Here is a 14,869-nt window from a genome sequence, read left to right as displayed (position 1 = left end):
GAGACTATAAATGAAGGCACCGGTGGGGTAAGAAAGGTAAAGCTCCTTTACTATTAGTTACCGTTAATTGTATTTGTGGTTAATGAAAATGTGTGTCAAAATGGGCGTGGCTAGTAAAAAATGAGTGTGTCTTTTAATGGCCATGTTTTTTTTACAATGGGTATCGCTTCCTAACACAAACAGGGGAACCTGTTGTTAAAAAATTGAATCCTATCCCTGATCTAATGAGTATGGCGGCGGCCTTTGCAGTAGTGACTGAAAATACCAGCATAAAAATAAACTAAACTAATGACAGCTTTTCTTTAACTGCAAAACAAGTCAAGCTTTACACAAGTATTGCATAATTCTGTATTGTTCATATGTTTAAGAGTTGTTGGATTAACTTACCCATTGCAATGGGCAGCAGATAAGACCCAGTCTGGGGCAATCAAAGAACCACCACAAAATGAGTCATCAATTTTTAAGTATGCCATATAAGGTCTTGAATGTGGTTTGGCTTCATTACCCCCAATAATCCGATTATTCATTTTTTCTGTAATAAACACAACATTTAATTAAAATTAATTGGTAATCATATAATTTAGACATTACAATTTAGCATTATGTAAAAGAAACATATGCAATTTTCTACTATTTTTCCAATGGTGGAGAGTGCAAAATACCCTGCAATTATTTTGCCAATTTCCTACATGCACCATTTGAGATATTTTTACATTGGGTTTTAGGATGGGTAGTAATTGTATTCCTGTAAAATACCTGTTTGTTCTAGAGTGTTTTAATGGATAACAACCAGTATCTAACTTGATGTTATCCTTTGTCCACAGCAATCTTGAGTGTTTATGGGCCAATACTCAAACTTCTGTAGGACAGCAGGATTAATAATTAATACTTAATATTTCTGGTGGTTTAGGATAGTGAAAAGGTTGATGGAGGTACAGGTAGTATAAATGAAATGTACAAGCAATATATACAAGCTTCTTTACCCTCTTAATGACCAAGCCTGTAAAGTAATGACAGGTCTTTTTTTTTACCTCTCTGCATGTTAACATTTTAAGTTTTTCTTCCTAACATGACTGTACAAGGCTTTGTTTTATGTAGTACACAATTACATTATTTTTCAGTGCTTTTTGGGGTGCATATACATTGCTATGCAATTTATATACTTTTGTAAATAGAAAAAAGGGATTTGGGGGATTTTTTTAAAGGGTACCACTTAAAATGGTTGATGTCTTACACTAAATAACCTGGTAAATGTATTTTTCAGGCTACTATGGTCATGTGGATATAAAATGTGTTTACATTTTAATTTTTTCAATAAAATGTGTTTTCTAGTGAATATTGAAGCTTTTACATATTTTAAAAAAGGGAAATGAATCATATTCCTTTGATTACATCATTTATACATAGCCAATGAGCCTGAAATGGTGATAAATCACTAATATCTTCTCCCCTGGGTCCTTGAATGCCTGCATAAAAAATGTTGCTGCAGACTAGAGATGCACACTGCACTGCTGCAGACTGGAGATGAGCGGTGTTCGAGTCGAACTGTTCGCCAATTTCAAATTCGAGCTGTTTTGGGCGGTGTTCGAGTCGTTCGACGAACTTGAACAATTTGCTTAAAATTCGGCTGTTCGAGTTTCTGTTCGATAACTGTTCGTTCACCAAAAGCCTAACTTGATTTGCACATTAAAACTGTTTATCATTGTTAATAGACTGTTTCAGTGTATAGTGGGCGGGGGATAGATCTGTACTGAAAAAACGCCGATCTCCATTTTTTTTTCTTTCCCGCATTTACAGTGTACAGTGCAGTCTCTCAGCCTATCAGCAGTGCACACACACAGCAAAAGTGCATGTGATGCACACAAGCAAGGGCATGTGTCATTGGCTGTGTATGTCACATGTCCTTGCCCTATAAGAACCAGCTATTTGCCCCTTCGCCACCATTTCCTCACTGCTGCAGCTTAGTGTTATACGGCACCGCTGCTGCTGTTGCCACTGTACAGACTAAGAGTCTTTTTTGGGAGTGAATTTTCAGAGAGATAGGATTAGGGAGTCGTGAGGAGTCGGGACTAGTTGTAATCTCAGCCCTTTTCAGGGTAGGTTACAGCAGTTCCAAGCACTTTTTGCCAGACAGGTCTGTGCCAGTGCTGTACAAGTGTTTGTCACAGCATTTCGTGTAATCTAGCTCAGCCAATCCTTTTGGGCTAGTAGCATTGTCTGGTAGTCATCTGAGTAGCCCGTCTGTGAAGCTAGCTACACCGCCTGTGTATCTAAATTTTTACTGCATCTAACCCAGTAAATCTTTTTAGGCTTAGTAGCAGTGTCTGCACGTCAGCGGAGTAGCCCGCCTGTGAAGCTAGCTACACCGCCTGTGTATCTAAATTTTTACTGCATCTAACCCAGTAAATAGTTTTGGGCTTAGTAGCAGTGTCCGCACGTCAGCGGAGTAGCCCGCCTGTGAAGCTAGCTACACCGCCTGTGTATCTAAATTTTCACTGCATCTAACCCAGTAAATAGTTTTGGGCCTAGGAGCAGTGTCTGCACATCAACGTAGTAGCCCGCCTGTGAAGCTAACTACACCGCCTGTGTATCTAAATTTTTACTGCATCTAACCCAGTAAATAGTTTTGGGCCTAGGAGCAGTGTCTGCACGCTTGTGTATCTAAATTTTTACTGCATTTAACCCAGTAAATAGTTTGGGGCCTTGGAGCAGTGTCTGCACGTCAGCGTAGTAGCCCGCTTGTGAAGCTAACTACACCGCTTGTGTATCTAAATTTTTACTGCATCTAACCCAGTAAATTGTTTTGGGCCTAGGAGCAGTGTCTGCACGCCTGTGTATCTAAATTTTTACTGCATCTAACTAAGTAAATAGTTTTGGGCCTAGGAGCAGTGTCTGCACGTGAACGGAGTAGCCCGCCTGTGAAGCTAACTACACCACCTGTGTATCTATATTTTTACTGCATCTAACCAAGTAAATAGATTTGGGCCTAGGAGCAGTGTCTGCACGTCAGCGGAGTAGCCCACCTGTGAAGCTAGCTACACTGCCTGTGTATCTACATTTTTACTGCATCTAACCCAGTAAATCCTTTTGGGCCTAGTACCACAGTTTGGCCGCTCAGTTCTGCTCGGTTTTCATCCATCGGTTGTTGTGCCAACAACTACAGATACAGAGTTGCAATTAGTTAAGCACCAAAATGGGTGGCAAAAGGCCTGCTGCTGGTGGAAAGGGGAATAGGCATGTTGGAAAGGGAAAAAAAGGTTGTGTCCGTGGGGTAGGCGGTAAAGCAACAGTAACATCTGCAGAAGAAAGACCATCTTCCCACCAAAGTAAGATGTCTACTTCTTTTTGTGGACAATCTGATATGATCCCTTTCTTACCACCATCGCTATGAGCATCGCCAAAAATTCCAGATGAGGCACAAAAACAGCAGGTGCTTGAACGGATATCAAGTGCTCGTTCAAGTGGGCTCTCCTCTATGTCAACTTCAACATCACAACTACTCCAGTCCTCAGAGTTTTCACCTCAATCGCACTTGCTTCCTCACAGCTCCCAAGTCTCCAGCCGCCCATCTGATTATGGGGTAACACAGATGGTTGAGTCTGCAGAGCTGTTTACTCATACTATAGCCTGGGAATCAGAGGTCTGCTCCAGAGCTTCTGTGAATCCAGACAAGGAAATGATCTGCACTGATGCCCAGAATCTTTGTGAGTCGGATCCAGGCCCAGATGAAGAAGGTTCTGACCATAATGTAGACCCTCGTTCCCAAACTGTAACTCCTGTTGGTGGAGACAATGAGGAAGATGATGATGAGACTGAGATACCTGATTGGAACGAAAACTTGACTTTTTGGTCAGGGTAGGAAGAGGTTGGCTCTGAGGACGACGGTTGTGAGAACACACAGGATGATGATGACGAGGTTGGAGACCCCACTTACAGTCAACCCCCAGTCCGCCAGTCCATGAGGTCAGCAGAGGAGGTGGAGGAGGATGCTAGTGACGAGTCTGACGATGAGGTTAGGTTGCTCCTTCTTGGTCAGAGACGGAGTACTGGAAGCACGTCAACAACTGCATCTTCAACTCCAACTGTGCCTCTGAGCAGAAGTCATGGTGGCTCTTCAGATCGCATGGGCTTTAAGCCTTGCATAGCCTGGGCACTTTTTGACATCGCAAGGGATGACCCAAGTAATGTTGTCTGTAAGATTTGTCACCAAAATCTCAGTAGAGGCCAAAAAATGACTAGCTTGAGTACTTCATGCATGAACCGTCACATGGATATGAGGCATAAGTTGCAGTGGGAAGCTCACTGTGCTACAATGTGGCCTAGTGGGCCGAGTCAACCACCGTCTGCCCCATCAAGTGCATCCGCGTCCTTTTCATCCTCTGTCACTGTGGGGACAGCAGTCGCACATGGTTTTGGACGCAGACCTTCCACCTCTTACCCGCAACAGCCAGTGTCGTCAGGACATTTGCAAGTGGAAACACATGCTGGTGTTGAGCGCTCTCCGACATCGACACCACATTTTGATCAAGGCAACATAACATCTCTGCCTGCACCTTCCTCACAGACCAGCAGTTTGCCGGGTACACCCTACTCAACTCCGTCTAAGCACGGCAGCCCTCAGTCCCTCAGATGTGGACAAGTAAAAGACCATTTCCTCCTAGCCATGACAAAGCTAAGAGGTTGAATTTCACCATCTGCAACAAAGACAAAGATGTTTAGTGCTGACGATGCCATTATCAGCATGACTATTTTGGTGATTTACATGCTGGAGCACACCCTAAATAGTATTCGGAGTCAGGTGGTGGAGCAAGAGGAGGAGGAGGAAGAACAGGAGGAGTCATATGCGGAAGGGACAATATCTCCAAGATCCAGACGTTCGTCAGCACCAAGGCGGCTGGCATTGGAGGCTGGGGGAGAGGGATTACCGAGGGCGCATGGTAGCAGCCAAACTGTTGAGGAAGGTGCAGGAGGCAAGGAAGAAGTGGAGGACAAACTGGCGCTGGGCATGGAAGTCTCATCAGATGAGGGAGACCTTGATCAAATTTCTGTTGTGCGAGGTTGGGGGGAGAGGGCAGAGGACTTGGTCCTCCTGGATGCGCAAGACACATGAGTGCCTTCTTGCTGCACTACCTGCAACATGACCCTCAGATTGTCAGAATCTGAAGTAATGCCGACTACTGGGTTGCCACACTCTTAGATCCCCGGTACAAAAGTAAATTTGGTGAAATTATTCCTGCCATAGAAAGGGATTCACGCATGCAGGAGTATCAGCAGAGACTGTTATAGAATCTAACATCTGCTTTTCCACAAAACACCAGTGGTGCACGTAGTGAATCTCTGAGTTCTAACTTGCCAACCGTGGGACTATCGAGTCATCACTCAAACCGTAACAGTAACATCGTATCTGGTGGTAACAGCAATTTTTTCCAATCGTTTCAAGATTTTTTTAGACCATCCTTTACAAGGCCACAGGAGACAAGAAGTCTGACGCACAGCCAACGCCTAGAGAGGATGGTACAAGAGTATCTCCAAGTTAACATCGATGCCATGACTGTGGAACTGGACCCTTGCTCATTTTGGTCTTCCAATCTTGAAAAATGGCCTGAGCTCGCCACTCACGCCTTGGAGATCTTGTCGTGCCCCGCAGCCAGCGTTCTCTCTGAACGTGTGTTCAGTGCTGCTGGTGGTTTGTTGACAGATAAGCGCACGCGGCTGTCCAGTGACAATGTAGACAGACTAACGTTCATCAAGATGAACAAATCCTGGATCCATAAGGACTTTTCTACCCCTGTGTCATCCTGGGGAGACTAAAAGCTTGATGATTTTTGAAAATCACCTCACCAACTATTTTAAAAAAACTCTGGCGAAATTGATGCCACTTAAGTGGTGTCCGTGGCCAAATTTTTGGAAAAAATGGAGACTATTGAGTCCCCTTGCTGTGTTTTACATGACATTGCCATCGTCGATTCCAGGTGGGTGGGGTCGTCTGCAGAGTTGTTTACTCAAACTATGGCGTGGGATTCAGAGGTCTGCTCCAAGGCTTCAGTGTCTGCTAGTCAGCAGAGTAGCCCACCCACCCACCGCCTGTTTACCTATGTACTATTTTTTAACGCCATCTAGCCCAGGAAATCCTTTTGGGCCCAGTAGAATTTTGTGCTACTCAGCCGAGTACCCCACCCATGAAGCAAGCTACACCGCCTGTTTACCTAAGTACTATTTTTTAACGGCATCTGGCCCAGGAAATCCTTTTGGGCCTAGTAGCAATTTCTGCTACTCAGCAGAGTACCCCACCCATGAAGCAAGCTACACCGCCTGTTGATCTAATTACTAGTTTTTAACTGCATCTAGCCCAGGAAATCCTTTTGTGCCTAGTAGCAATTTCTGCTACTCAGCAGAGTACCCCACCCATGAAGCAAGCTACACCGCCTGTTTACCTAAGTACTATTTTTTAACGGCATCTGGCCCAGGAAATCCTTTTGGGCCTAGTAGCAATTTCTGCTACTCAGCAGAGTACCCCACCCATGAAACAAGCTACACTGCCTGTTTACCTATGTACTATTTTTTAATTGCATCTAGCCCAGGAAATCCTTTTGGGCCTAGTAGAATTTTGTGCTACTCAGCAGAGTACCCCACCCATGAAGCAAGCTACACCGCCTGTTTACCTAAGTACTATTTTTTAACTGCATCCAGCCCAGGAAATCCTTTTGGGTCTAGTAGAATTTTTTGCTACTCAGCAGAGTACCCCACCCATGAAGTAAGCTACACCGCCTGTTTACCTAAGTACTATTTTTTAATGGCATCTGGCCCAGGAAATCCTTTTGGGCCTAGTAGCAATTTCTGCTACTCAGCAGAGTACCTCACCCATGAAGCAAGCTACGCCGCCTGTTTATCCAAGTACTATTTTTTAACAGCATCTAGCCCAGGAAATCCTTTTGGGCTTAGCAGCAATTTCTGTGGCAAATCTTTTGGGCCCAGGCATAAGAAGTCATCGAAGTAAGGGATAATATGTGCTGCCTTAGATACGACCATGACAACCCATTTGAGGAAGCACCTAAACGCCTCAAATAGTGAGCAGGATATGGAGCACCCCATGGGCAAACAGCGATCTATTTAGTATGCTCCTTCACAGAAGCAGCCCAATGGGAGGACACTATTCGGAGACATAGGTAGTAACTGGAACGCCCCCTCAATGTCTGTTTTGGCCATTAGGGTGCCCCTTACCAACTTCTTGACCAGCCTGATTGCTTCGTCAAAGGAGGTGCAGTACATAGTACTGTACTTGGTTCCGAGTCGATGTTGTCGTTTACTGACCTGCCCCTTGGTTATGACAAATGGTAGATTAGTCTGCATATATTGGGTTCCTTTTTTGGCACAACTCCCAACAGGGGTACCACTACGTCTTCTAAGGAAAGTGTTCTGAATGGACCCGCCGCCATTCTACCTAAAGATATTTCTTTTTTAATTTTTTTGTCATGACGTCTGGGTGTTGGTAGGGTGATTTTAGATTTTTACTCCAGCCTTTCTTGATTTTAGAATGGCATGACATGGCTAATCTGTGTCTCCTCCTCCTTTTACTCCTCCACCTCTTTTCTTTTCGCATGACTATATGTAGTTGTGACTTTTCCATGTGTTTGTTGTGTCTTCTGAGCAGTTTGTCAGCTTTTGGACACCTTTTAAGTTGTTTTCTATGTGTTTTCTATGTGTTTTCTATGTGTTTGTATGTGTTTGTGTTTGCCTGCCATTGGTTTCAATGGGGTTCAACAGTGTTCGTCGAACGTTCGACGAACATTCGTCAAACATGCCCCAGTTCAACGAACCGAACTCGAACACTAGGGGGGTGGCTCAACACTACTGCAGACTAGAGATGCACACTTCACTGCTGCAGACTAGAGATGCACACTGCACTGCTGCAGACTGGAGATGCACACTGCACTGCTGCAGACTGGAGATGCCCTCTGCACTGCTGCAGACCAGAGATGCACACTGCACTGTTGCAAACTAGAGATGCACACTCCACTGTTGCAGACTGGAGATGCACACTGCACTGCTTTAGACTAGAGATGCCCTCTGCACTGCTGCAGACCAGAGATGCACACTGCACTGTTGCAAACTAGAGATGCACACTGCACTGTTGCAGACTGGAGATGCACACTGCACTGCTGCAGACCAGAGATGCACACTGCACTGTTGCAAACTAGAGATGCACACTGCACTGCTGCAGACTGGAGATGCACACTGCACTGCTGCAGACTGGAGATGCACACTGCACTGTTGCAGACTAGAGATGCACAATGCACTGTTTCAGACTGGAGATGCACACTGCACTGTTGCAGACTGGAGATGCACACTGCACTGCTGCAGACTGGAGATGCACACTGCACTGCTGCAGACTGGAGATGCACACTGCACTGTTGCAGACTAGAGATGCACAATGCACTGTTTCAGACTGGAGATGCACACTGCACTGTTGCAGACTGGAGATGCACACTGCACTGTTGCAGACTGGAGATGCACACTGCACTGTTGCAGACTGGAGATGCACAATGCACTGTTTCAGACTGGAGATGCACACTGCACTGCTGCAGACTAGACATGCACACTGCACTGCTGCAGACTATGCACACTGTACAATTTCAAAAGACAGTGCGTGGTCATAAAAGAGTAGAGGGTTGATGTTCTGTTTTTCTGATCCAATGCTCTAACAGCCCTTTTGCCATTCATACAGCTACCTAGCCACTTAGAGAGCTGAAAAGTACTGCAGTGATGGTATGGGCTATGCTATACTGGACTATGATATTAACGTCACATGGAAGCTGTTGTATTGGGGGCTGCTGCATCTGTAGGTCCAAAGTGGTAGAAAAAAATTCAACATTTAATTACTGTAGTTGGCTTCTCTAAAACATCTTGGAAGAGAGATAACAAACAATAGAAAATTCACTCTAAGTGCATAGAGAATGAACCGGCCAAATTGCACTCTGGGATGTTCCGTCTAATGATTATATTCTTTGAGAGTTACTTCTGAAAATATAACCTTACTAAAAGATTTTTGACATGGGTGTAAAATATCTCCCTGTGAATTCTGCCAAGTTTGCGTAAGAAAATTTATGGGTCACGCAATGCTCCTCTTGGAATTTAAATATGTAAATATCCTTTTCAAAAACTAAGAGAACAGGAACTCTAGCACCACCTATTGGGCGTAGCATTCATAACAGTCAATATTGACCCTTTAAAAGGCTTTGTCAAGTGACTTAGGATAGGAAGCTAAACCAAAAATAGCATTTTCAGACATGTTTCAGGGTTTCTGCCCCTCACCAGTGCAAATCAAGAGAACTGGTTGGCAGGGAGAGAGACATTTTACAGGGATAAAATTAGATGCAAAATGCTCTCTGCTCTTTATTTAATATTTAATAACTCTGTGCTGTTCTATACTAATCATGTGAAATGTAAGAAATCTCTGGCAAGATATTTGCAATTTCCTTTATGTGAGAGTGGCATTAGGATCTTGTCTTTAGCAGTATGTCACCCTTAATAAAAGCAATTTACCACTTTGTATCCAGGCACAAAATTTTAGGATGTCTTATTAAAAAAAAAAAATTCAATAATAATCTTATTTTTAGTTAGGACAAGCCATAAACAGCGTTACAGACAACTATCATGTAAATAATTTATTTCATCGTTATAGTCTGGGAGACAATCGTACAAGGGTGAAACTTCATACATTAGAAGGTAAAAATGCAATACCTGCACTCATGTTTTGTTTTTTCCTGTTTATTTTATTTAAGTTGCAGAACCTTTTCATGTGTATGAACAAATAAATATGATGATTTTACAAATGTATAGAGATAATATGGATACATATAGATAAAACTGACCTGCTCTTGGTGTTGATATGAAGATAGAAGATAAAAAGATCACAAGGATGACATCAACGTGTTCCATCATGAGCTGCTTCTAATCACTCGCTGCTTTTATTTCAACTTTATGACCTTTATAATAACTGCAGTCACACCCCTGACCAATCACATGGTAAACTGTTTTTAAGCTAAGGAAATAGGGGGTATGCTGGCTTCTTAAAAATGAAAGGGATAATCTCATCTCATATATTTATAGAATGCCCTCAGGTTATTCCATAAATGTATAGATGAGGATCTCACTAATGGGACTTGACTGTCTCAAGAAAGGGGCCCAATCATGAGCTGCTGTCGGTGGAGAGATGGTTAAAATTCCCATACAAATGATTCTAAAGACAAAATTTGGTAGGTGAATAATATTTCACTCACCTAGTCTGGATGTGCAAGGCAAGCACAACACTCTGTATAGTCAGGGTAAATTCCTCCAAAAGGCTGCTGCTGTAACCACTGGTTCCTACAGTTATGAATGCTAGAATTGAAGACCATTAATTTGCAGAAAAAATAGCGGATCTGAGAAGCATTGATCTGGAACAGATATGATAAAAAACTTTATTAAAACATCATCTACGCATAACAGAGTTGGTCCAACTACTTCATCAGGTATATAATAACAGGAATATATCACCTACCACCTATATATACAGCTGTGTGAAAATGTGTTTGCCTTCTTCCTTCTTTCCCATTCTTTTGCATGTTTGCCACACTTAAATGTTTCAGACCAGCAAACAAATTTAAATATTACATAGTTACATAGTTATTAAGGTTGAAGGAAGACTTTAAGTCCATCTAGTTCAACCCATAGCCTAACCTAACATGTTGATCCAGAGGAAGGCAAAAAAAACCATGTGGCAAACAGTAAGCTCCACATTGGGGAAAAAAATGCCTTCCCGACTCCACATACGGCAATCAGACTAGTTCCCTGTATCAACGCCCTATCAAGGAATCTAGTATATATATCCTGTAACATTATACTTTTCCAGAAAGGTATCCAGTCCCCTCTTACATTTAAGTAATGAGTCACTCATTACAACATCATATGGCAGAGAGTTCCATAGTCTCACTGCTCTTACAGTAAAGAATCCGCGTCTGTTATTGTGCCTAAACCTTCTTTCCTCCAGAAGAAGAGGATGCCCCCTTGTCCCTGTCTCAGGTCTATGATTAAAAAGATCATCAGAAAGGTCTTTGTACTGTCCCCTCATATATTTATACATTAACATAAGATCACCCCTTAGCAGGGCCGGCTCCAGGTTTTCGAGGGCCCCGGGCGAAAGAGTCTCAGTGGGCCCCCCCTTTAACACATACCCCGATTTATGATGCACAGATACGGCAGAGAAATGTATAGTACAATGCCAGATTTCACTTCTTACATGAGTGACAGCTATTGTGGATTCTGCAGTGTATATATACAGGAGGAAAGGTGCTGTGCAGTGTATATATACAGGAGAGGTGCTGTGCAGTGTATATATACAGGAGGAAAGGTGCTGTGCAGTGTATATATACAGTAGAGGTGCTTTTCTGTTTTGAGTTTTTCTATGAAACAAAGACTTTTCTACATAAACAACGTTGGTTTTGCGGCCCCAACAGATCTGTGCTACAAAGTAACAGGCGGCTCGGGCATTAATGAGGGACCTGATGCTGAATCCTTTCCACAAACCCTAATGACCCAATTAGTGCCCCGTCATTAGAAGCTCATTAAACGCCTCCCTGTCCCGAGCAGTCATTTACAGTATGGGGGGATCCTGCAGCCCACCCCCTGACTGCTCCATACCATACACTGCCCTCTGTCGCTCTCACTATTATCCTGTGCATTTCTCTGTCATCGTTACCCCATGTTACACTTGTCACCCCCCACTACAGAGTAGCAGGGCAGCCAATGTCACCCCCTCCCGGACCCTAATGGCAGCAGGAAATGTCTGCTCCTCTATTGGGTTGGAACCTGATTTAATCAAGGAATAATGTGGATTTGTTGCCGGTGGCTGCAGGGGAAGGGTTAAGTGATGCCATGTCCTTGGTGGGAGCAGTGGCATCTGCTGGGACCTGGACAGACACAACCAATGTTGCTGTGACTGCACAGTGTGATGTGGAGGAGAGAAGCTGAGACTCCGGAGCAGAAATCACCCACATGCCAGCACTGGGCAGAGTCCCTCCAGTCACCAGCCTGGGGCCACGGGGCCCCAACCTACAGCCCACAGCTCAGATTTATCCATGGCAGCAGCTCCCCTTCCTCCTGGCATCTGGTTAACCCCACTTATGCGGGTCGGATTGTTATCTTTAAGGTTCAGCAATAACCTTCATACAGATGGGAAGGGCTTAAGCTTCTTCCTACCCCACTGGTGCAGGTTTGGTGCAGCATGCATGTATTCTGGGTGAGCTGGGCGGCTACAGGCTGCACCCCACCAGCTGCTCCTCCAGACATCACCCACATTTTTAGGCAGCGGAGAAAGACAGCAGCAGACTGAGCCACAAGTCCAACTGCAACCACTGCTGGATACCTTTGCACTCACTCAGGCACTAGTAGGACGGAGCTCCTCGGAATCTGCCTGATAAACTTCAGCACTGTCTGCAGCCACCCAGGGGGGAGAGCAGAGAACTGCTCTCTCCGCCCACAATGTCACACTGGCTGCCTTCTGTTAACCCCTATGTGTGCCTGCCTGGCTGCACTGACTGAGTGAGAAGATGCTTGTGTCAGAGCTGGCACATAGGGGTTAAGAGAACGCAGCCAGCATGACTTTGTGGGGGGAGAGAGCATGTTATCTCCTGCTCTGCTCTCCCAGCTGTATCTATGACAGCATGAGTGGGCCCCCCCCCTCTCCCCAGGGCCCCGGCATTTGCCCGCTGTGCCGGGTGCTGACGCCGGCCCTGCCCCTTAGCCTTCGTTTTTCCAAACTAAATAGCCCCAAGTGTAATAGCCTATCTTGGTATTGCAGACTCCCCAGACCTCTAATAACCTTGGTCGCTCTTCTCTGCACCCGCTCCAGTTCAACTAAGTCTTTCTTATACACCGAAGACCAGAACTGTGCACAGTATTCTAAGTGTGATCGAACAAGTGACTTGTATAGAGGTAAAATTATGTTCTCCTCATGAGCATCTATGCCCCTTTTAATGCATCCCATTATTTTATTTGCCTTAGTAGCAGCTGCCTGACACTGGCCACTGAATATGAGTTTGTCATCCACCGGTACACCTGTCAAGGTAAAAATATACGTTTTTATACTCTTTTGTACTTTTATATATTCTTATGCTGTGAAACAATAAGTTTTTCCCCTTTGCTTGCTAAATGCAAATTTAACTGTATTTAAGATGGCTGCCAGTATTCACTTTTGCCTTAGTTTTTGTACTTGCCAAGAATCTACTTTCGTTTCTGAAGCTGAAGTATCGTCCCTGGAGAAATGGAAACTTAACAAGATGTGGACAAAGGAAGATTCATCAGATGATGTCATAGCCAATCAGAGGGACTGAATACTAGATACATTGCTTAAACCCCGCCTAACCCCGCCCTCTGCACACCTTCCCCCAATGGACTATATAATGTTATGTATATGAAATAAACAGTTCAGTTGCTGTGACGTTACACACGAGCGTGCAATGAGTTTGAACCAGCATTGTGTCTGACTCATTCTTATCCGGTACCAACATGCTCCTAATCTGATTTGGAATGACTGGTGGATGAAGGGTATTGTCGTGACGACCCCGACAATTTGGCGCCCAACGTGGGGCGTGGCCCGCGATCCGAGACCCCCTGGACCCATGCCTGGACGTCCGTGGACGACACCCGTAGTGGCTGACCTCGAGGACTGATCACCCTCCAAACACGGTAAGTGGAGATCGCATACTATGTATGTGTCACACTTGCTAGTGTTTCAGCCATTATTGGTTAGTCTGTGGTCTCCTTGGGTCTGGGGAGTGACTGGTCGAGTGGTGAGACCGAGCGCGATCCCGTGCCACGCTTCGAACCAGCAACTGAGAGACGTCGCACTCTGCGCGTCCTCGTGTACACCACACCTCCTCCACCGGTCATTGTACTCCATTCAACCACCCTACCCGTGACTGTTGCCTAGTAGTGATAGAGTGAAAGATTGAGAAGTTTGTGGATTGGGATAGGAGACGTAGCCTCTGTGATATTGCACGCACATACATCGGTAATTAAGACGTCCCAAGAGGGGGACCACCAGAAACACTTGCACACACTTGCACATATCGGTAATTAAGACGTCCCAAGAGGGGGACCACCAGAAACACAGTGGAGGGGTCTCACTAGGAGACAGCCTCCCAACGTTTAGAATATCGTGACAGGACAGACTGTAATCACTGGTGTTCAGGTTAGGGAAAAATATTGAGCGCGAGGCTCTTTATTCATAACACGTGGAGCGCGAGGCTCCGTGTTAGGACACACGTGTTGCTGTCGCTGTCAGCGGCCTACTGCAGAAGGGCGTAGTATTCTGTGAGTCATGTTACGTCTCTTAAAGAAGAAGTCCGTGCCCCACGAGTTAGATGAGGATGCTGTGGAAGTCAAGACAATAGTAGAGTCACGGGAGGGCAAGAAGGCAGTCAAGAATGTCGAGAAGGTGTACGAGCATGTAGGATTGCCCTCGACAGGGAGATTGCAGCTGTCTACATGGCACCATCTCATAAAGAACGAGCAAAAAGGTTGATGGAGAGGAAAGATGAAAGGATGCAGAGCCCGTGTTTGGCTATAAAATACCTCAATTATTAGTTTTTCTAGGGTGTTCTGGCAAATGAGTTGTGTGAAGGTTTTGTAGAAATTAATTGAGTCTGAGAACTGCTGTATTTCGTCACACTGTGTGGTTTTCCGAGACACCCAATGGGAGGGGTGAACCCGTGCGTGAATTGTTTGTGATTTTTCCTCTTTGTGCTGCCGGCCAGAGAAAGGGGGGCCAAAGTTTCCAGAAGAACTTAACCCAGTCTGTATCAGCAGCTGCAGCGATCCTCACTCGCTC

The 14,869-nt window shown here is 44.8% G+C and overlaps 1 protein-coding gene across 1 annotated transcript in view; it reads right to left on the bottom strand.

The window, feature by feature from the left end:
* The window catches only part of LOC138649215 (mast cell protease 1A-like), a 40,991-nt gene extending 30,990 nt beyond the window's left edge, over positions 1-10,001 (bottom strand). The window contains exons 1-2 of the mRNA XM_069739422.1: positions 9,873-10,001; positions 388-532 (exon numbers count right to left, since the gene is read on the bottom strand). Coding sequence (XP_069595523.1) covers positions 388-532; positions 9,873-9,942 — 215 coding nt within the window. The 5' untranslated portion in view covers positions 9,943-10,001. The remainder of the gene's footprint in view (positions 1-387; positions 533-9,872) is intronic.
* Between the last annotated feature and the right edge of the window lie 4,868 nt (positions 10,002-14,869).

This window comes from Ranitomeya imitator, chromosome 1, assembly GCF_032444005.1.
Source record: "Ranitomeya imitator isolate aRanImi1 chromosome 1, aRanImi1.pri, whole genome shotgun sequence".
NCBI lineage: Eukaryota > Metazoa > Chordata > Amphibia > Anura > Dendrobatidae > Ranitomeya > Ranitomeya imitator.
This window is presented reverse-complemented; position numbering and strand designations above follow the sequence as displayed.